The sequence below is a fragment of the Podarcis vaucheri genome (genome assembly GCF_965113315.1).
Source record: "Podarcis vaucheri genome assembly, chromosome: 5".
Classification (NCBI taxonomy): domain Eukaryota; kingdom Metazoa; phylum Chordata; class Lepidosauria; order Squamata; family Lacertidae; genus Podarcis; species Podarcis vaucheri.
The window spans coordinates 84518164-84541165 of record NC_138763.1 but is presented as its reverse complement, the minus strand read 5'-3'; the positions used below and the strand labels follow the sequence as shown (position 1 = coordinate 84541165).

At 42.8% G+C, this 23002-nt stretch overlaps 1 protein-coding gene across 11 annotated transcripts in view; it reads left to right on the top strand.

Moving 5' to 3' along the window:
* The window catches only part of ZMIZ1 (zinc finger MIZ-type containing 1), a 381786-nt gene that overhangs the window by 225011 nt on the left and 133773 nt on the right, over nucleotides 1-23002 (top strand). For all 11 annotated transcript variants that reach the window (XM_082225135.1, XM_082225141.1, XM_082225142.1 and 8 more), the window contains 2 exons: nucleotides 4018-4128; nucleotides 22238-22351. In XM_082225135.1, the coding sequence (XP_082081261.1) occupies nucleotides 4069-4128; nucleotides 22238-22351 (174 nt within the window). In that variant the 5' untranslated portion in view covers nucleotides 4018-4068. The remainder of the gene's footprint in view (nucleotides 1-4017; nucleotides 4129-22237; nucleotides 22352-23002) is intronic.

Here is a 23002-nt window from a genome sequence, read left to right as displayed (position 1 = left end):
TTCAAATCTGCACATTTAAAAAGCAAAGACAGATTTAATATCGTGAAAATCCTGCTGTATCTTACGTACACATAAGATGCAAGCCTTGCAGGAGGAATGGCACTTCAAATGTATTAGTTGTTCTTAACCCCCTCATATACATGTCTGTAGTTAACTCCACCCCCTAACTTGAACCAGCTCTTATCTGATTATATAACTCATCAATTAGTTCAGGTAGTTCCCTCCCATCCTGTTTGTAGCCTAGCTCAGTGCTTAATCAAAGCTACTCAATAGATAGCAATCATCTGCCTTTGCGAATACCTCTCAGCATATAGAGAAATAGAGCAAATTATTCATTTTTGTCTGATGGATGAAACTTCACCATCTGTCTGTAGGCATAGATTTTTGTGCTGTTTATTGTTTCCTTTTACTCACTGCCAGGTAGCAAGAAGAGGGAGCAGATATTGCAAAGCTACGCACACTGGGGGGTGGGGTGGGAGGGGAGAACAGCTCTCAGTTCTTTACCTTGTGACCCTTCCTGGGGCTACTTCAGATATAATGCTTGCCATAGATTTGTACACTTTTCTCACATACACCCACTGAATCTGATCATGATATTGCATTGCATTTGTGCAGATATTAACAATATTTAAGCTATAGCCCCAAATCCATCCTTAAATCAGGGAGAACCTTTCCATTCTCCTCTCCTTTCTGCACATCTGCCTTTAAAAAATGAGTTTTCATTGTAGCCCTTGCCAGCAAAGAACTAGGCTACATGTTAACATTTATCATCGAGGGGATGTTGTTGGGTGTAATGTACATGGTATGGTACTTTGGTAGGGAATACACTGTAATAACTCTTCAGACTGCCATGGCATTTAGAACAAATTCTAGACCTACATACAAAGGTGTCTGACTCAGCTTTTCAGAGCTTGCATTTCTCAGGGAGGACTTTCCACCTCACCCTGCCTACTTAACAGCATCTTTGCAGCTGCCACAGAACCACTGAAGAGTATTCTGTTGCAGAGTATTCTGGAAAGAAAGATGCAGACCTTGGCAAGTTGCTTAATTTCCCGTTTAACTCCTTCCTATCAGTCGTTCACACATTAAGAAAATGGGATGGGTGGGTCTTATTCCTGCACACTTCAAATGCAGACATTTGGAAAGAATTGCACTGGGATGAGACATGCCCCCATCACCATCTCAGAAAGAGATAACCCTCCATCAGAAGTTTGAGAAAAATTTCCCTGGAGCCTTGTCCAAATAAGAGTCTAAGTCTTCCCCTCTCCCAGTGCTAGAAGAGCAGCTTGTTTATGCTTATGCTAGGACAATTTACATAATTCACTTTTTAAATGCCTTAAAGTCAGGAGTGGGGAACCTGCAGCCCTCCCAGATGTTGCTAGACTCCAACTCCCATCAGCCCCAGCCAGCCTGGCAAGGAATTATGGAAGTTGGAGTACATCAGCTTCTGGAGAGCTGCAGGCTCCCCAGCTCTGCTTTATTTTGCATTCATTGTTATATTGTTTATTTAAATTGTTACCTGTCCCAAGTCCTTGGGGTTGGGTGGAAGAGAACCAACTGTAGTAATACAGTGGTACCTTGGGTTACAGACGCTTCAGGTTACAGGCAGCAGGAGGCCTCATTAGCTAAAGTGGTACCTCGGGTTAAGAACAGTTTCAGGTTAAGAATGGACCTCCAGAACGAATTAAGTTCTTAACCCGAAGTACCATTGTAATGATTTGTTATACCCAGACATTTCATTGAGGTTTAGCTATTTATTTACACTGCTGTTGCAGTGGCTGCTCTTACTAACCATGGAATTGGGTTTCAAGTGTTGCCCTCTCCAAATTGCTTCCCACTATACCAGCAAGATCAAACCACTCTGTAATTTTTGTTCCCAGTCTTTCTATTTGCCTATTACTACTAAGTGCAAGCCATTTTCCTCACATATGCTAGATCTCCCTCCTGCTTTGTGGGCCCCCTAATCTGCCAGCAGGAGTTGCTTGATAATATTGGCTGAAGGCATGGAAGGGGGGTATATCTCACTGCTGGAGAAAACAAGGCTTTCGCCAAGTGATTTCTATGTTTTGACCAGAGCTTTTAAATAATTTTAAGCTAATCACTGAATAATGTAGCAAGATGGTTAAACCAAATGGTCACAGAAAGAAGAGTTGGGTGGAAGTGGAGAGAGACAGAGACATTTCTCACAAAATCATGGTTGAAGCCATTTTGCTCCCTAATGTCCCATTGCCTGATCAAGACCTCCTCTTTGACTCTCACTCCTGCAGTAGACTAGGAGGGAAAGAAAAGCCTTTTAAGGTGAGAAGATCTGTATAGATAATGTTAGTTTGGCTGAGATCTGACAGTGGCAGAATAGACCAGGGGTCAGCAACCTTTTTCAGCCGTGGGCCAGTCCACCACCCCTCAGACCATGTGGCGGGCCGGACTATATATTTTTTTGGGGGGGATGAACAAATTCCTATTCCCCACAAATAACCTAGAGATGCATTTTAAATAAAAGGGCACAGACTGATTCCCGGACCATCCGTGGGCCGAATTTAGAAGGCAATTGGGCCAGATCTGGCCCCCGGGCCTCAGTTTGCCTACCCCTGGAATAGACTCAATGAGATTTGATTCCAACTGCGTTTTGGATGGAGGGATTGGTTGGAAGTATGGGAGAATCACTGCTACAGTGTTTGGCAGAGCTTGAGGGACCTTTGATGCTTCTCCCCTTTCAGTTACACAATATCTCCTATCCCCTATGAACAAATTGTAGTATTCATAGAATCATAGAAGAATCATAGAATCATAGAGTTGGAAGAGACCACAAGGGCCATCGAGTCCAACCCCCTGCCAAGCAGGAAATATTCAAAATAGATGGGATATTCAAAATAGATCATTGATGAAATGGTGTCGTGTCTGGGTTAATTTATCGTGTAAGTAAATACTTCTGCTTTGCACTCAAATATTAAATTTTTGAGGTGCTTTGAGGGTTCTGCAAATGATCAGGAGCACGTGTAGGCCATAGACTAATAGAATTGAGTTGGAAGGGATCCTGAGGGTTATCCAGTTCACCCCCTTCAAAGCAGGAATCTCAGCTAAAGCATGACAGATGGCCATCCAGCCTCTGCTTAAAAACCTCCAGTGACAGAGAGTCCACAACCTCCTGAAGAAGTCTGCTTCACTGTCGAAAAGTTCTTACTGTCAAAGTTCTTCCTAGTATTTAGTGGGAATCTCCTTTCTTGTAACTTTAAGCCACTGATTCGTGTCCTACCTTCAGCAGTAGGAGAAAACAAGCTTGCTCCATCTTTCACGTGATATTCTTTAAGCCAAGTTGTGCTTTATATACTCTACAATGAATGTCTGAAATTTGGGGAACCTTGCATTTTGTGGAGGGTGGGGAAGGGTCATAGCTAAGTGGTGGGACAGCTGTTTTGCATACAGAAAACCTCTCAAGTTCAAGCTGAGAGAAACCCCTGGGAGCTGCTGCCAGTCAAGTGTAGTGGCAATACTGATGGGCCAATGGCAGATTCCTCTGTGTGTCTGTGGGGGGGGGGTAGTTTTCACACAGCGTCAACGTAAATTTACAACTGAAGTTTGTTGTGATGTTAGTATGCATCCCAGGACCATTTGTGGTGACAGACACCCTAATTCCCTCTCCCCTCCCCGCTGCTGAACCAAGAGCTGGATTTGAAGCAGGAAGAAGAGGAGGGGGGAAAGAGGAGGAGTCTTTGGGATAGAGTTGATGGCACTGACATGATGGGAACATTGGTGGAAGGGATCTAGTATAGAATGTCTCTAGGTTTGTAGCTAGCCAGCTCTGAATTATGTGACTTTGGGATGTCATTGTTACATATTGGAATGAAAAGGCATTGCTTTCAAGAGGGCATCCACCCTCCCTTTAAACAGAAAAAACTACCACAAAGGGTAAACATCTGCTATGTAGTATCCAGCATCTCGTTCGTTTTAGTGTTGGCAGGACTGCATTTTACTTTTTGTCGTCTTAATGATCTTTCTTGTTCTTTTTATATCTTGCAGCTTGAGGGATTTTAATGGCTTTCAGGTAGAATCCAAGTGGAGACAATCAAAATGAATTCTATGGACAGGCACATACAGCAGACCAACGATCGGCTGCAGTGCATAAAACAGGTAAGCCAAAGACATGTCATTAGACAAACCTGACGGTTGAAAGCACCCATAGCATTGCATGTCAGCCTATGCTCTTCATGGCATTTGTGTTGTAACAGACCTTATTTAACTACTGCACTGCTTCTTGATCTTGAAACTCCATTAAAGCTGAACGCAACCTCATCCTTTGTGAACATTTTCTAATCATTTAAGTTATTTCTCAAATGGGGGTTGGGGCTTGTTAATATATATTGTCCTGCCATTTGCTGACACAGACAATGGGCCTCTTTATATTTTATTACAGGCTTTTATATATATATAAATAGTATTCATTTCACATTCTGCTATTCCTCCAAGGGCATTGGGGCATGGTGGGTGTCTCCACCACTCACAACAGCTCTGTAAACTAAGAAATGGTGACTGGTGCGAGGTCACTTTAAGTGAGCTGAGTGGTGATTTGAACTCTGGCTTCAGTGGTGTCAGATGCTGTATCTGTCTACCACACCATATCAGTGCATATGTGTTACTGCAACTAGTCATGGTGCCCCAACAAATGTGCACCACATGTTCCCGAGTGTGATCAAAACCAAAAGGGGTTAAGAGCAGCTGTGAAAGGATACCTTCAGACTGGGGAATGGGAATCAAAATGGTAAATGTGGTTCAATTTAAATGTGTTTAAAGTGAGGCGCACTGGAGCAAAAATTTCTAATATCGTATATGCACTGGTGAGGTGTAAATTGGTGGCATAACTAACCAGGAAAGAGATCTTAAGGTTGGAGGTGGATAGCTCACTGAAAATACTGAGCTCCATGTGGATTGTTAGGAAAGGGAATGGAAATAAAATGGAAAACTAACTTATCAGAATGCCTTTATCCATGTTGCAGCCACATTTGAAATATCTTACAGTTTTGGCTTACCCATTTCAAAAAGACAATATAGATCTGGAAAAGGGGGGGGGGATTAAATGACCAAATCGTTAGGATGCACTCTCTGAGGGAAAATGTTTAGAGGGAGTTTAATTTAGAAAGAAGGTACCTGGAGGCATGATAGAGGTTCATAAAACTATGCTTGGTGTAGAAAAATGGAACACAGAGAGGTTTTTCTCCCTCTGTCCTAATCCTAGGATTTGGGGTCATTCTGTGAAATTGAGCTTTGTGTTCTCATGTTCCTCTTTTTTGTCTTGAAAGTTTGGGTTCACTGTCCTGTATGTGCAAATCTACGTCATTGTCCTCTATGCACAAGTCTACTTCTCCCCTTTACTTAAACATGTTTAAAAGTATTTTCCTAAAAAGGATGTGTGAAATTTTGCCATGAAATATGCTTAGTACTATGGGTAGAAGCTAAGAAGAGGCAAGTTTTGCTTTTGCTTCCAGTTGCTACACATTTTGTAGACTTGTTGGCAGCAGTTACTGCTCCAAGGAGGCAGACAGCCCTCCGTGGCCCCCTCACCCCCACCCTGCAAGAACGGTATAAATGATGTTCTGTGTTCTGCTTGAAGTGAGTCAGGTTACAGCAGAGGGTCAAGGCAGGTTTCTTTCTTTTTAGCTCAGACTATGTTCTGGCACACAGACAGCACATTTGCTGTAATGTTTTTAGACTCCCTTTAGAACTGTGTAACTTCTCTCCCTTTCAGTTCAAGAGGGAAAGAACCCCAATTACTCAGACAGAATATAAGGGTAGGTTCAGAACAGAAAGCACAACAATTAGAAATATGACATTATTTGCCCTTATAAAAATCTTATAGAAAACCTGAGGCAGTTACCTTGCATTGTGTGCCTGTAGGGACACATGGGACTTCCCTATGAAAACAAGATTGTCCTGTACTCAATTTGTGGCATTTTTGCTCTTGCTCTATGTACTAGGCACCTTGCTACCTGAGAGAAAGTACTACTTGAGTTTCTTTTTTATGCCAAGCTTTCTATGGTGTTTTGAGGCTGCTGCTCCCAAAATTTCTAGACATTGTAGGGTGTTTTGAGGTTCCAAGAATGGTGTCTAAGCCAAAAAAACCTCTGGCTCAAATTTCACGTCAGCCATACTAGGGAACCGTAAGGTCTGACAGCCTCCGTCCCTTCATCTCTTATTCAAGAATAGTAATTCTGATGATAATAAAAGTTTACAGGAAGGTATAAGGATTACTGAGTGCAGCATGTTCAACACTTACGAAAAGTGTGTGTGTGTGTGTGACGTTGACATTTGAAATCGGATGATATGTTGTTATTAAAATTATACACACACTTTATAACAACAACATATTACCCTATTTCAAATGTCAGTGTGATGCACGATTACAGTTGGCTGCCTCCCTGCTGAATATTGAAACTGCATGACATGGTCATGCAGCTTCAGCTGAACAAAATAACTAGAAGTTCTTTGCTACCAGGAGCCTTTTTCTGCGAGAGCCTAGACTCTTGTTTCATGTTATATTAGGAGGTGTTAGGCAACATCTCAGCAATCCATACTGTGTCACTCAGTTGATCCAACTTAGTGAATGTGTTCACACGTAACCTTAAACCGTAGTTTAGTGTTACATGTGCAAGTAGAAAGGAGCCCAGGCAAAGTGCTGATCTCATGTGCTCCTACCCCACCTCCTTCCACAAATCCGGGAGAAGGAATAAACTATGATTCACTTTTGCTTTCAGTGAATCATGGCTTCTTGTTACAAGAAAATTAGGAATTGTGATTTAACATAAATTCTGCTTAAGTACAAAACAAGCTACATAAAAACCAGGGGTTATAATCGTGGGCCTGTTGTACTACAGAGAGGGAGTTATGCACTCGCTGTTGGGAGCACATTTGGAGGTGGCACAACAATACAGTTCTATGACTAATGTTGGAAACAGCCAGGAGGCTGCACTCTGAAAGTTTGGTTCACACAGATCTGGGAAGTTGCTCTGCCTGAAGGATTGATACATCAGGTTCGATGGGCAAGGCCTCAGGGGAAAGAAGATATATTTCTGGAGAGTTGGTTTCCGTTTTTCACGTATATAAATGGGCAGTACGGAAAGGCTCAGAGGTCTTTTTGGAGGCATATATTAAACCAACTAGAAAGAAAGGAGCTTGATTTCTGACTTAAGATCTTTGTAACTGACAATGCAAAAAGGCAAAACAAAGCAGAATTTGTTTTAAACCAGGATCCCTGGTTTGCATGTCACAACAAACCAAGCATCTTTGAAAATGAAACTGATCTTTGTTCATATGGGAAAGGGTGAGTGGGAGCACTCAAACGTAAAGATTTGTTTAGTTTCCTTCACATTATGAAACTCTGCTAGTTCTAGCAAGTAGTTTGACCTTTCACTCTTTTTTAAAATTTACCAAGCATATATCAAGTCTTGAATTGAACAATATACAACCTGTGCAGTTTCACACTCCCATCCCATCCTGTACTTCGCTGCAGTCTACAGGATTGTCTTAGAATATCACAAATAACAGTATTCATCAAGAAAAAAAATAGAGACTCAGTCCATTCAAACAGACACATTTATGTCCTGTTGATTTCAGTGGGAAATTTAGATCAAGGAGATTTTAAAATGTGCTTCACTTTGACCAGACCATATGCATAATTTATCTCCCTTGTTGCAAAGTTACATTTTAAAATGTGTTTGGAAAAATGTGAAATATTTAGAAACAATGAAAGCAACAAGGATCTAGATTTCATTATGTCCTGCTTTCGTGAATTTGTGATATGTTTATCAATATTTTTCCATGACTGTTGAGCATTTCCATTTCCACCCCTGCCCCCCACATCCGAGTGTAAAAATGTTTGAGTTAGACTGTTGTTACATGTTCACTATGTAAAACTAGGAGTAATATAAAACATGCAAATTGTACATAATTAAATTAAGGGCTTTTGCTGCAGCTCTCTGGCATATGTGTTGCCACAGATGCTGCCTATGTTATGGAACATGGCACTTATCCCTGCCCTTAATGACAGACTGTTTCACGTGTATTGTTTCAGTCTGAAGTGTACAGTCAACTTTAGACACAGTCAAATCTGATTCCGTTTCACTGGTGCTTTTAGGAGTGGAGTGGTGTCACTAATCTCAGTGTCAATATCCACCCACGCTTTAAAGCAAAGGCATCAATGCTGAAGCAGTCAGATGTCTAGTACATTGTTTCGGTCTCTTCTAAAATATCCTAGCGTCTGTCTAGCTTTGTGCGACCTCTTTAACAAATTCTTTGTCTCCTTTCCCCGTCTGGCTGACTGTTGGAATGTGCTTCTCCAACAGTAAGAGTATGTTCAGGAGAAAGCTGCACTGATAACAGCCAGCCATTCTTGGCTTCTCGGGCAAATCACAGGCATCCGACTGACATTCCAACCATGGTTGAATCTCCCATCCTGGTAGGCTGCCCTCTTTGGCTCCGGCAGTTGATGAGCAATGTGAAGATAATGACTTCAAGTCAGGAAGAAAACTTCTTTAGTATTCACATTTGCTAGGTAGAGTTGGGTGGTCTTCTGAACAATATGTTGAGTCTCAGCCTATGCCCCCACCCTTATATGAGCTGTTCATCTAAGGTGATATTTCTGCCTTCTGGATTAAGTGTATAGATTACTTTTTAAAAAATCATATAGCAGGTAATAAAAAACCATCTTGCTCAGAGGCAAGAGAGAAGACAGACCAGGGAGTTAGAACAAACAGTGACTGAGGATTTAGCTGCCCTTGGAAATGACAGTTTAGTGCCATATTTTGTGTTTTGCCTTGTTACTGGCTAATTTGAATCTGCTTCTAAGCTCAGTACTATGAGGTTTAGCATCAGTAAGCTACGACCTCTGAGCCAGGCTGGTGGCCATTGGCTCACCCTATGTCCTGAACCCCTGGCCTACCTGGCAGCAAGTCAGCGTGCCACGTCCAAAGTTCAATCCACACAAGTGAAGCCCAAAGGTCAGGAAACGAGGTTCAGGGTCAATCCAAGTTGTCAAGGCCAAAGTCCAGCCGTCAGGATACAGTCTAGAGTCAAACTGGAGCACAGTTCCACAGCGATCCAGGAGCATCAAGGCCAAAAGCCCTCAACATGGGCAGCTGAGTAGACACAGCACCTCAGCTCTGCTGCCCTTTTATACTTTGCACACTGATTGCAGCACCTGGGCTTGATGAGGCATGTGATCCTCACCTGTTCTAAGCCTGTTCCAACTGAGGAATCACACACCTGCTCCCAGGGCTAGTGAGCTTTACTTGCCCAGCTAGTGAGCTTGGCTGTGGGCCCTTGCCTGCCTCAGCTCCTGGAGTATCCCTCCTGCTGCTCCCTGTGCCTCAGAGCCTACCGTGTTTGTGGAGACAGGAGCCCCTCTGGCTCTGGTGATGAGTCCTGCTGCTCTGGTTCCTGTGCACCCCGTGAGTACTTCCCGCACCAACCTCTCCTTCCCCATTCTCAGCTTGCCCCGGTTTGTCCCAGTCCCGGCTATACCTCTTGCCAGGCTCCTCTTCCGCCTCCCAGTTGTCCTGTCGGTTCATGGCACCCTAGCATTCTGTGACCTGGCAGCCTGAAAATTTCTTTATTGAGAAGCTTCTTTCTTAACTCTAGGCCTTTGCACTTCATAATCATCTAAGCCAGGCAAGGCCAAACTTGGCCCTCCAGCTGTCTTGGGACTACAACTCCCATCACCCCTAACTTAACAAGACCAGTGGTCAGGGATGATGGGAATTGTAGTCCGAAAGCAGCTGGAGAGCCAAGTTTCGCCATGCCTGATCTAAGCCAAACTCAGCTCTCCATTGCGTATGGCAGCTCATATCTCTCTCCCCGCCGTACCCGCTTTTCCTTTTTCCTGCCTGTCTTGAATTGCAAAAATGCACAGGGTTGGCAAGCACTTGGATGCCCAGAATACATTGCTGAGTCTAAAGTCATGCAAACTTGTCCTGAACAGTACTCAAAATAATTATTTAATCTGCTTTGATGCCCTCTGACACGTTCAAAGTTTGCTAATTTAAAGTGAGCAACCTCACTCAAGGGAGACAAGAAAGAAGCCTTTTAGTGATTAAGAATGGTTCATAAGCCTGTTTGTTGATGTATCTCATTTATTCTATCTCTGCAACTTTTAGGTTGTTAAGTTACTTCCTTTTCTTTTTAGTTATCGGAATGTGCAAAAAGCATTTTTAGCATTGCATTCTAGAGAAAAAAGAATCTATTATTAAAAATCAGAAGAGTTTTTATTAACTGTGGTATGGAAGTCAAGCTGTTTCTATCAGGCCCTTTTCAAGTTGGTGGGTGGAACACCCATGTTGTTTTTGAACAATGCATGGTGGTCTTTATAGGAAAAACTTAGTCTGTGTGACATAATAGAGCATTTCCTCTTGAGCAGGTTAGAGCTTAGCTGCCAGAAACCTTGCCTCATGCTTGCTGCTCTGGGATATTGGTTTCTAACTGACAGAGAAGCTGATATGGCATGCCCCCTCCCCCCACTGAAATACACAGAAACCCGAAGAATTAACTAGCGCTCTTTCGCAGGGGCAGGCAGGGGGTTGGGTACTTCCTGTTTGGATAAACTACTTACAGAAAAAAACCGTAAAGGAGAGGTTCTGCTGCTAGTCAACAATATTTTCCCCTCCTCTCTGACTTGATTGCTCTGAGATGGTTGATTACATTGCTGGCTGCGGCCTTTTGCTCCTTTTCCTGGAAATTTGAGTTTGGTTTTTCCCTCTGAACGGACCATCTCTGTTTTTATTTGCAAGCTGTCAATAAGAAAAGGTATGGCTCCCAAGAAGAGAGATGGTAGGGCTTATCAGCATCACGAACCATATGGAACTTTGAAAGTTCCTTCGAGTCCAAAGTTGTTCCCCCAACTGCGAGAGCAGGTGGAAAATGCACCCAGGACCAGGCCTCTGTTGGCAACTGACTATCTATCCATGGGCTCCCTAGCGCAAGCAGGCAACGAAGAACAGGAGAGTCTGCACGCAATCTACGTTTTGGAGGAGAGCCTTGGACAGGTAGGCTTTGCTGAGTGGTTTTTTTTTTCTTTAAAAAATCTAGACTGAAGAGGAGAGGAGGATGTGGAGCTATGTTAGAAAGAGTCTGTATTCAGTAATTATCCACGTTTCCTATGAGGAAGAATGGAATTGGTGGGTAGCTTCACCGGTGATGTGGAGATATTGTTAGAGGTTTTAAAGATTTAACTGGGTGTGTTACTTCAGGTTTGGAGGAGAGGTAGAGTAAAGTGGCAAAGACACCAGTGGTACTGGTTGGAGATAAGATTCACTACAAGAACTGTCCTTTTCCAGCTGGTATTTGGTGTTTAATTTCATCTGTTCCTTTATTTGATTTTGTATGTGCATTGGCACTGGCAATAAAACATTTTGGTTGTTTTATGGCTCTGCCTTTTAACTTAGCGTTTGTCAGGAAAGCTCTCAAAGACACACATGATAGGAAGCTAGATGAGAATTTTGCTGTCTCAGTCAAGAACAGAACAATCACATGAAACTTCAGACTCTACCCAGCCCAGTGCCATCTAGTGATTAAGCCAAATAATGACACTATCCACACTGCATCTTGTCTTGGTTGCTGTTACATTTTTTGATGTTTTATCTCCAGTTAAGTTGCATTGCATGCATAATGCAGCAAGGTGGTGTGCAGTTAAGTCAATAGAACTAAATACATTTCAAATGTCTCCTGTTGTACTCTGCATTTGCTGGAATACTGTTTATGCTTAACAATAACAAAATATATTCATTTGAGAAATAGTCACAGGCAGTGGCGTAGTGTGGGTTGTCAGCACCCGGGGCAAGGCAAGTAATTTGTGCCCCCTAACCCGTGGATTTGCGCCCCCTAACCCTAACCCCCAGATGTTGCGCCCGGTGCAGCCGGCCCCCCCTGCACCCCCCACGCTACGCCACTGGTCACAGGCAGTTTGAAGTGCTTTCTGCAGGAGGGGTAAAAATGCCTTGTGTGCTAAGTGGTACCCTTTATCTAACAAGCACAGAGGGTTGACCCCAGAGGCAAGGAGGGAACCGAGTATATGTCATCCATAGTTACCCTAATTGAATTCTTATTTCATTACATTCTAGATCTTCCTTTCAATTTCTGCACTTGTTTAATTCTCTAGGTTTTTTTCCTTTTTCTTTTTTAATGCAAATAAATTATCTTGAAGTAGCTGCACACAGAACAGGAGCGGATAGCCTTTATCCAGCCCACCAAGGATTTTTTATGCAAACCATCAAGAACCCACCAAATTTTGACAGTGGTGACAAAAAGAAATATAAAGGAGCCGTAGTGCTGGGGTAGCCCTGATGCAATGCAAACCATCCCTCCCTAGTCCTCCGATTGATCATTTGATGAACTCAGAGGGGTAATCTGTGTAGATCAACTGAGGAGGGGGCTGTGTACACACTAAAGTGTAGGGTGGTCACATTCACAGCTAGCATGATGCCCTGGTTTGATAACTCCCCTGGTTCCCCTCAAAAAAGAGTTCATGGTTCAAGCCAAAGTGACCGTAAATGAGCCCATTTTTCACTGCCCCAAAGAAGGACCATTCAGACCAATTTTTCTCAGCTTTGTGTGTGCTTAGGTTGAAACACATTGAAACCAGTGTTCATGTAGCATGTTAACAATCTATTTGTGTGGTAGAGAGCTTATTTAGTTGTGTCTTTGTTCAGATTATATCATACCCTATCCCAGGGACCCAGCTCTTTTAAAACTGTAGTCCAATGTAGAAGGACACACAAATCTAGACCAGTGGTCTGTAAGTATTGTTCTCAAATTGCTGGGGAGGGGGAAATGAGAGAGAAATGGGATTTGAACCAAGGATTATGTGAGCCACAGCTGCTGTTCTTAGCCATGATGCAGCATTGTCTTTTTTTAACATGTGGAGTTAGGGGGGTTGGTTTCTATTATCAGCTTCTTTTTTGAACCATAAAGAATCCACTTGCCTAAAGAAGATATTTGTCAACCTTGGGCAGTTCAGGTTCGTATGTGGTACTGAAGAAAAATGTTGATGAGTAGTGACAAGTGACTCTCAGCCTCATTCATATATTTCCAAATATCTGTTGTTAGAATCATGGTGGCAGTTTGTCATAGAATTCCTTCCTTGCTTCACTGTAATAATGTCGTAATGCAGTAGTGACCAGTTTGTCTGCTCAGGATTGGTTTCCCCTCCTCCTGTAATTTAATTTAATTTAATTTAATTTAATTTTAATCACTCTCTAATTTTTGCTATTCTTACTGTGTCCTCAGACTTGTACCTATTCTGTGACTGATCAAACCTTCTTGCAATGCATCTTTTTTCTGTAAGGAGTTGTGCATTTTGCTGCTGAAGAGGAACTGACACAGGTCTCCAGAATCTAAATTTGCTTCAACTTCATAACTAGACTATTGCAGCGGAGCTGCTTGACTTCTTCAACACTTTTGGGATCTCACATAGTACCTAATTAATTTGCTTTTGCTCAGCTCAGTATCATCTGTGGGAGAGGCTTTCAGACTTTTAACTTCACTGAATATCCCCCTCTTTGGTTGCATTTGCACATCATGGTAAGCCAAACGGACTTGGCACAAATGTGCTGGCTCCTGAGGAGGAAATTGCATCCACTTTGCTCCTCCCAGGACTTTTTAGCATAGCACTGCATCCAGCATAAGGTTTGGCCTCTCCTCTTTAACCATGATCTGTATCCAAGGTTTGTGCTACAGATTGAGGTTAAGGAGGAGAAATTTTAACCATGTGTTCTGGGTTCAGATGGCATGCTAAGCCAAAACATCTTGACTTAGCTGCTGTCCCACAGTGAGATAAAAAGCCTGCAAAGGAGCAAAGTGGGTGTGAGCTTCTCACTGGGTCACTGCACATTTCCACTGTGGTGGTAAGCCATACCTTGGCTTACCAGTGTTGTGTGAACCTTGCCAGCAGTCTTCTCTCCCAACCCCCACGTCACACATTGCAATTGTTCCTGTGTAGAGCCAACTTCTAGGTGCACTGTTCATTATGGTTTCTGCTGGGCTTCACAGTTGCACTGCATAAACTAAGAGTGCAGCCTAGAACAAATTTACGACTGCACATCCCAGGATAGTGTCATTATTTCCATGTTTAATGGAAGGCTCTAGTCATTGAGAGCTTCTACCATCTCCTGAGCAAAAGCAGAAAGACTGAGCCAGTGTGGTGTAGTGGTTAAGAGCGGTAGTCACGTAATCTGGGAAACCGGGTTCGTGTCTCCGCTCCTCCACATGCAGCTGCTGGGTGACCTTGGGCCAGTCACACTTCTGTGAAGTCTCTCAGCCCCACTCACCTCACAGAGTGTTTGTTGTGGGGGAGGAAGGGAAAGGAGAATGTTAGCCGCTTTGAGACTCCTGAAGGGGAGTGAAAGGCGGGATATCAAATCCAAACTCTTCTTCTTCTTCTTCTGAGCCCAAGGTATCCATTTATTCAATGCCTGGGTAGCCTGATTTGCGTATATAGGCTGCAGCCCCTATGGACTATTTTTCTTAGGTGTAAGCCCCATTAAATTGAGTGTGCTTCCCTTTTATAGGATTGAGCTAAATGTATAAAATACAGTGGTGCCTCGCAAGACGAAATTAATTCGTTCCGCAAGTTTTTTCTTCTTGCGAGTTTGCGAGGTTTCCCATAGGAATGCATTGAAAATCAATCAATGCGTTCCTATGGAGACCGTCCGGGGACAGAGGGGACCTGTTTTAAAGCAAGGGAAGGGGCAGTGGGGTGAATCGCTTCTCCCCGTTGCCGCCCCTTGGTTCAAAAGGGGTCTGCGCCTTCCCCTCTGTCCCCTCTTTTGAAGCAAGGGGGGCGGGGAGAAGATCGCTTCTCCCCGTTGCCGCCCCTTGGTTCAAAAGGGGTCCGGGGACAGAGGGGAAGGTGTGCGCGCGCCTTCCCCTCTGTCCCCGGAGATTGCGGGGCTGGCAACGGGGAGAAGCGATCTTCTCCCCACCACCCCTTGCTTCAAAAGAGGTCCGGGGTGCGGGGGCAAGCTTCGTTTTGCGAAGCAAGCCCATAGGGAAATTCGTCTTGCGAAGCAACTGGAAAACGAAAAAACCTTTCGTCTTGCGAGTTTTTCGTCTCGCGAGGCGTTCGTCTTGCGGGGCACCACTGTACTGGGTATCATGCCCCTTTCAAAACCCATACCCATTCTTCTGCCAACCTCCATTTGATCACAGATAAACTTCTATTTGGTCACGCATACTCTCACACTTACAGAGGAAATATTCAGGGTCTGCATGGGTTTAACTTGAAATAAAATAGCAAAATACAATGTTTTGAGAAGGCTTGCTTCAGATATTGCATTGTAGGCCATGCTTGATCTTTTGCTTGCAACAAGCGTCATAGAGGATTGTGTCATAAATGTGTGTAATATGTTTTGTGGTGGTATCTCAATAGTTAAGGCAGATAGATTGCATTACAGGGTGTGTTACATCTTTCTTACCTTCTTTTAAAAGGGGTCTAGGGGTCAAAATGTTGTTCAAACATAATACAAAGAATTGTGTCCTGAACATCCATATCAAAAATGCTTTCCAGTATCTCAGCCTGCTGTCCCATTTTAGTTCCGTAGTAGCCAGGGAAATGAGGAAGTGAGGAGTGAGGAAGGAAAAGACTTTGTGAATGAACTGTTTCCTGTGCATACAATGGAAGGGGGTTGATATCACAGTACTCTGATTGCTAACACAGCTTCTGGGGCTTTGGACTAATAAAAAGCTACATTAAGAATTACAGTGAGTGATTTGCAAGCCCTTTATGGATTTCTTTTGGTCCAGAGAAAACCATTATATTCACATCTAACATTTTATTTGACTCTCTCTCAGACCCACACTTTGTCTCTCTCACACACACGAAATTCATGATCAGATGCTCACTAGCAGTGGTGGCTGAATTGCAGCTGCTTTGACATTAAAGGTAAAGGTAAAGGGACCCCTGACCATTAGGTCCAGTTGTGACCGACTTTGGGGTTGCGACGCTCATCTCGCTTTACTGGCCGAGGGAGCTGGTGTACAGCTTCTGGGTCATATGGCCAGCATGACTAAGCCGCTTCTGGCGAACCAGAACAGCACACGGAAACACCGTTTACCTTCCCACCAGAGCGGTACCTATTTATCTACTTGCACTTTGACGTGCTTTCAAACTGCTAGGTTGGCAGGAGCTGGGACTGAGCAATGGGAGCTCACCCTGTCGCGGGTATTCGAACCGCCAACTTTCTGATCGGCAAGTCCTAGGCTCTGTGGTTTAACCCACAGTGCCACCTGAGTCCCTTTGACATTATTTTCAGCCAAATCCTAGATACGCATTATTTGGAAGTAAGCTCCATTGCTTACTCTCAAGGAAGTTTGCATAGGATTGCAGCTTAAAGGGATATCCATTATCATGGTTACACTTTTATCAATCCCCACACCCAAGAAAATCCTTTGGAAAGATGCTATGTTGTGATGTAAAGTAATAGAGAATGGGAATCATCAGACACTCAGAAGAGTTTTGTTAATGTTGCTGCCAGACAGTGGCAAAAATACAGTTTAAAAGAAACAAACTACTTCCCTCCATTTGTGTGTGGGGTGTGTGTGTGTGTGTGACTTTTAGACACTGAGACTCAATGCCAGGATTTTTTGAAAGGTTGACGCTGATTGGTAGCAATTGCTTCTTTCTTTCTGAGTGGTTTGTATGGGTGAATTTGAGGTGTCATTCAAGTAGTTTTGGGGAGAGGCTGGCACCCACTGCTTTCCTAATGGTTGACTGTGTATGTAATTTTATTACTCGACCGGTTCCTTCATACATTACAATTATTATTCATTTTATTTTATTTTATTTTATTTTATCTTACCTTATTTTATATTATATTTATACCCCACCCATTTGGCTTGGTTGCCCCAACCACTCAGGGCAGCTTCCAACACATATAAAAACATCAAACATTAAAAATTTCCTGGAAGAAGGCTGCCTTCAGATGTCTTCTAAAAATTGTGTAGTTCTTTATCTCCTTCACATCTGATGGGAGGGCATTCCATGGCAATGTTGGGGCTGCTTCCCTGTGGCATCTTCTTATGAACACCCCAGTAATATTGCAAGCATGTGTGTGGCTCCAGCCTCACAGGTCCTTTCTACCAGATCATCAGCCCACATGATTGGCCCCACCCATGTGTTTTGGGATTCTTAAGTAGTACCGTGGCAGCAGAGGAAGAAACCCTCAGAAAGCAGCTTCCATGCCACTGCAGCAATATATGAAGGGGCCCTAGGCGACCCTTGATTGACGTAAATGCAAACGCACTCATTCAGCACCCACATCATTAGTTGTGTTGCTGTTTAGCAGTTCAATTAAAGCAAGAAGCAGAGCAGATGTAACTGGGCAAAACAAACAGGCAGCTTGAGTCAGCCTTCATAATTTGGCACGGCATCCCATAAATAAATGCAGTAACTTGTTTAGCATAGTTAAGTAGTTTGCTACTCAAACAGGCCATATTTGCATGACATTCCTTTTGAGGAGCAGTTAAGATGTGGCAAATTAGCTCCGTGTCTTCAGAGTCTGACATGTTGCAAAGAAAAGAAAAATACCCTGCCCCCAAATATGCATTATCCTATATTAAGATTCTGCACTTATTTCCTTCAGTAGCAAATCAAGCTAAGCAGAGAGCTTGCAGTGTGATTATTTTGTTCCATATTGTTGCTGTCATTTCTTTGTGCCTTGATAAGATAACTTGAGCCCTGAGTGCTCTTCATTTCAACTATTACTGCTCTTGTGCAGAATCTAAAACATATTGGCATGTGATGCCATCTGTTTTGTCTTCTCTGCTTAAAGAAGTGTCTCTTGTCACACATCTCAAACTTCATTCGGCACTATAGGTAGGTTCTCTACCTACCTCTGTGATGCCCTTCAGATTTCAGTCAGATTTCAATCTGCAAAAGTTCTATTTTTATTGGCTTCTTAAAACTCAGTGCATACATACATTTGAATTCAGTGTTTTAGGGCCTTGGTCTGTTGAAAGTGTTGTGCCATTGTGTTCATTCTTCTCTTCCCCCTCCCTTCCCAGTCTGGGTGCGAGCCTGGTTGGTTACAGCGTGGTGCTGATAACACCAAGGTTGCAGGTTCAATTCCCACATTGGGCAGCTACATTTTCCTGGGGTTGGACTAGATGATCCTCCGGGTCCCTTCCAACTCTACAATTCTACGATTCTAAGACATTTCAACACACACCTGCAGCGTGCCCCCACTCTCTGTGCCCCGTTTGCCATCAGATCTGCTCTGCCTTGGAATGTAAGCTCATATGAGGCCGCTGTAATTTCTTTGCTTTCTTTGGCTCTAGTCTCTCAGCAGCTCCTGTTGGGCTCCTGCTTCAAGCTTCGTGTCTGAGCCTTGCTGAGTCATTTATTTTCCTTTGTCTTGTTGCTCAGCCCCATGTCTCCCTGAATACTGTCTGGTCTGTTTGCCTGCTCCCTGGCTCTTTGCCTTCGCCTTTCTCCTGATCCAGCCAAGTCATCTGCATCCTGGCTTCCTACCCCCAGCCCCAACTATGCACAACAGCTAAAGACGCTGCGTGTTGAAGTTTGCACTGCCAAGGAGTCCACCTTGGGGTAGGGATATTAATGAAGGTTTTCCAACTACAGTGCAGTAAGAGAGAAGTCACCCCCTTGACTGATTTTTTTTAAAGTACTATACAAATAAATGGCATTGGGGTGGTTAGAGGAGCTGAAGTACGGTTTGCAAAAAAAAGTGAATCAGAAAGTTTTCCAGAAAGTATTCTGCTACCCTAAATTGATGGAGATTTGATTTAGCATGTTTATTCGATTTACATTTAGTAAGCGCAACTAAAAACACCTGAAAGGATTTCCCAGAAGTATTTGAACAGAAATACTTGATTAGAAGGGGGGGGGAATCAATAAAGTGTAGTTAGTGTGGTTTAAATGTTCAGTTTTCCACTTGGAAAATCATGTTAAGCGTTTTAAGGCATGACAACTGTTACATTTAGATTTATGGAAAAAAGACATTAAGAAACTAAGAATTGTTAACATACTATTTTAGCAAGCCTCAAGAGCTGTGCACATAAATTTGTGTGCTTCCTTGGGGTAGTCACCTGAAAAAAAGTTAATTAGAACTTTGGCTAATATTGACCTTGTTTGCACATAATGATAAACCACAGTTAATGGCTTGTCAGGATCACTTGTGCTTTGTTCCTATGCTGCTGCAAACAGGAGCACCAAGCCATTAAGCCTTGGCTTGTTGTTATGTTCAGACCCAGGATCGTGGTTTATGTCTCCTGAACAAACCATGCTCACTACTCAACATGAAGCCATGATTTGTTGTTGACTTGGTGATGATGATGATGATTTGCTAGGGAGAAACTATGATCACAGTTCAGATATAACAACAAAACATGGCTTATGGCTGCTCCCAGTTGCAACTGGGAAGGAGCAAAGTAAGAGTAATTGGACATAATCCCAGTAAATCATTTAGCCATGGCTTGTTAAATATGAACAGGCCCATTGTAGTCATTCCACTTGTCCAATTTGACCTCTATTGCGTTCATTCACAATTCACAAGGAAAGATATGGGGGGTGGGGTGAATTCCATGGACAATTTCCCAGCTTCCCCCAGGATTCCTGCAGAATTACTCCTATCCCATCTAGCACTTTCACATATATTGAACTGTGCACAAAGAAATGCTAAGTGCAATTTCAGCAATTCAGCACAGGGGTTTGAATGCCCAGAACCTTAACACTCGCTCCTAACACAAAACTCCTAAACAGTAGAAGCTCTTGCTAGGGTAATGTTGTCTGGAAAATGCTCAGCAGGCTACCAAGCACCAGGTATTCTGTACACACAGAACCCCACATAGTTCAGGCAAGCCTTAATACCAAATAGGCTTCACATGCTCAGCATAGAAATTGCAGCTAAGTTGAAATTGAGGAGAGTCTACATTATGGATTTACTGTGGGAAAGCACTGAGTTTAAGCTGATTCAATCAACAGATCGCTTTTCAACATCTATACTGAAATATTTGGGTACTGGCACCTGCAGGCTCTGTTTATATTCATGGGGCAAGTTGCATTGCCTTGAAGAGAGGCAAATTCTCCTGCCAAGATATAACACCAATAAGCATAATAATCGGGGCAGACTTGGGTCTTTCAAATTTCAGCGATGCCCTGTGCGAGGCCAACATTCAGTGCCCGCCTCCCGCCTTCACTTTGTCATAGTTGTGGTGCCCTGTGCATCCCCTAGGATCAGCACCCAGTGCGGCAGAACCAGTCATGCTGCCCTAAACCCACCTCTGTAGTAATAGTAGTTATGTAAGGCATTGCAGATGTTCAAAGCATTTAACTTACATTACCTTGGTAATCATTATGACATATCAGTTAACAGTATTATGTTTTATTTAGATGGTGGGCTGAGGGAACAGTAACTTAGGGCACAAAGTGAAATTTAACCAAGGGACTTCCCGATTGTAGCTCAGATTTGACAATTATGCCACTCCAGTTAGCTGAGTTATATCTCCTTATATATGCCTACTGTCCACACTCTTTGTTCCCTCTAAAATGTCAGGTTCTGTCAAAATGATAAGGGAGGAGTAAGGATACAGTATGTAAATTGCACCACAGGACGCAAAATAATAGTTCTTTATTTTAGTTTTACTGAATAATAATTTTCCTGGTGCAGAATTTGAACAATAAGGAGAAGTGGATGTTTCTCTTACTACTAACTATAGCAGTGTTTCCTTTCTCAGGAGAGCAACTCAGTAGATGGTAGGGGTGAGAATGTGTCTTTTATATAGCTAGTCCACAGCTTTTCTATTCTAGAAATGTATTGTAGTGCTACACTAGTTTAACTGCATTGGCTTTACCCCCCAAAATTGTTCTGAATCATTGTTAAGTGAGCATACTGACAACGGACTGTTAAGAAGCCCACAGAACTGCTGCTCCCACCCTTCCAGTTGAAGTTACTGTGTTTGTAGGCCCTTATGTATTGTATGATATATATGCAGTGTAGTCCTCTGTTGTGGTACATATTATATTATGTTTGCATTTACTGTATAAGCGCCAAAGAAATATATAGAACTTTAGTTACTGAAGTGAATACCAAGTCCTTGTAGAAATTACATAAGATAGGGAAAGAGATGGAATATATAAACATCCATTACAGTGGTCTCTTCTCAAGGGGTTTGAAAGCAAATTATGTAGAGATTTAAGGGCAAAATCCTTTCCATCTTCTAAATTTCTTAATAATTTTCATGGTTAGAGTACTTTGATGTAAAAGGGCAGAAACTGAACTCCGTAGAACATGGCTGTGATTTGGTCAGTCCCACAGAGAATGAGATAGCGAAGAATGCATTAACTCAGCAGGTGTCCATCAGGCACAAATTCACTTCTTCCTCCTAGGCATAATAGGAGATAAATTCTTTTTTTCTGCTATGGTGGAGAAGCAGTGTGATCTTTCTTCTGTAATCTTCAATATGTTCACTTTCTGTCATCGTCACTGAAATACTTAGATGCAGTAGTTTCCCTCCATTTATTATTTTTTCCACTTTATTACTATTGTACCTCGCCCTTCCTTCGAGTAGCTCAGGAGGGCTTGCACCACCTTTCATCATCCTAGCATGGGTAGGTTAGTTAGCCTGGGAGACTGAGGCGGACCCAGTAAAGCCAGGTCTCACTGGCTAAGAAATGTGTAGACTATTGGCTAAAAAAAAAAGTGCTCAGTACTGTGAAAGACCACAATGGATATATGGCATATGAGAGAGAGAGTCCAATTTGTATGCTGCAGCTTTGTACTGTTAGCATATTTTGCATATCAATGTTGTAACCAAGAAGGAAGAGGAAAGAGAGCAGATGGACGTGAACTCATTCTATTACTTTATATATAGACAAAGGAGTAATTGGTAAGCATAGCCTATGTCTCTGGTTTTAGACATAGTGTGAAAGGATTGTCAGGATTCTAGTGAGAATATGCAGACAAATATTGTAGTTTTCAGAACTTTGAGGCTATGTATCTATTAGCAACACTGTTGGGTCCAGTTGCCAAAGCAAAGATGGTGGCATTCAGCCAGGTCAAATAACTACAGTTGGACGTTATGTGCCAGGATTGGTTACGGATTTTGGTACGTATCCGTGAGAGAGAAAATTAGATACTGTGTATATAACCTGTGCCAGCTGTACCTATAAAATACCTAATCTAAAACGCATTTAGTTGGAGAGCATCTATTTACCTAATTATATTTAATTTCCCTTCTCTCCCAGCACTTACAGAATCCTGCCAACTTCCACAATGCAGCTACAGAACTCCTGGATTGGTGTGGCGATCCGAGAGCGTTCCAGAGGCCCTTTGAACAGAGTCTGATGGGCTGTTTGACGGTATGTCAACTCTGGTGCAGCAGAATATTTTTCCACTGGCATTTTAAATTGCTGCCTGCATCCCTAAGGATGGCTGGTTTGGGGAGGAGGAGGTGGAGGCTGTGCAGCTAAATACACTGATTCATTAGCCTCTTATTCCTCTTCCTTTACCTCTCCATCCCTTTTCTAACAGAGCACCTGAGTTTTCTCATCCTATAAGTTGTGGGGTAAGAGATCATTAAAGGTTAGAAGATGTTGGATTTGAGAGGTGGATTTGTTCCTCCTCAGGGCTTTAGGACTAAACTCGGGGATTTTGACTGGCTTTGCAAATCAGTCAAGAAAAGCTACCAGTCCATGAAAAAGTTTACAAGCCCATTGCTTATATATATATCCGTGTTATTCATATGGCCTAAACGAAATAAAAGGAAATTGCTTTTGTGAAGTTTCTGATCTTCATTGCTTGGGCTTCTGACTTGGCTCAGAGGACTTGTTGTGTGGCTATTTACAATTCTGTCTTAGACCATGAATACATTAGCCTTAGCTCTGCCTTCCACCTATGTCTCCCCTCTCCCCTTTCCTACCTAATCCAGCTGTGTTTGGGACGGTGCCATTATATTAAATACTAGATACTGCATAGTAGTGTACACACAAACATATTCAACAAGTGAGCTG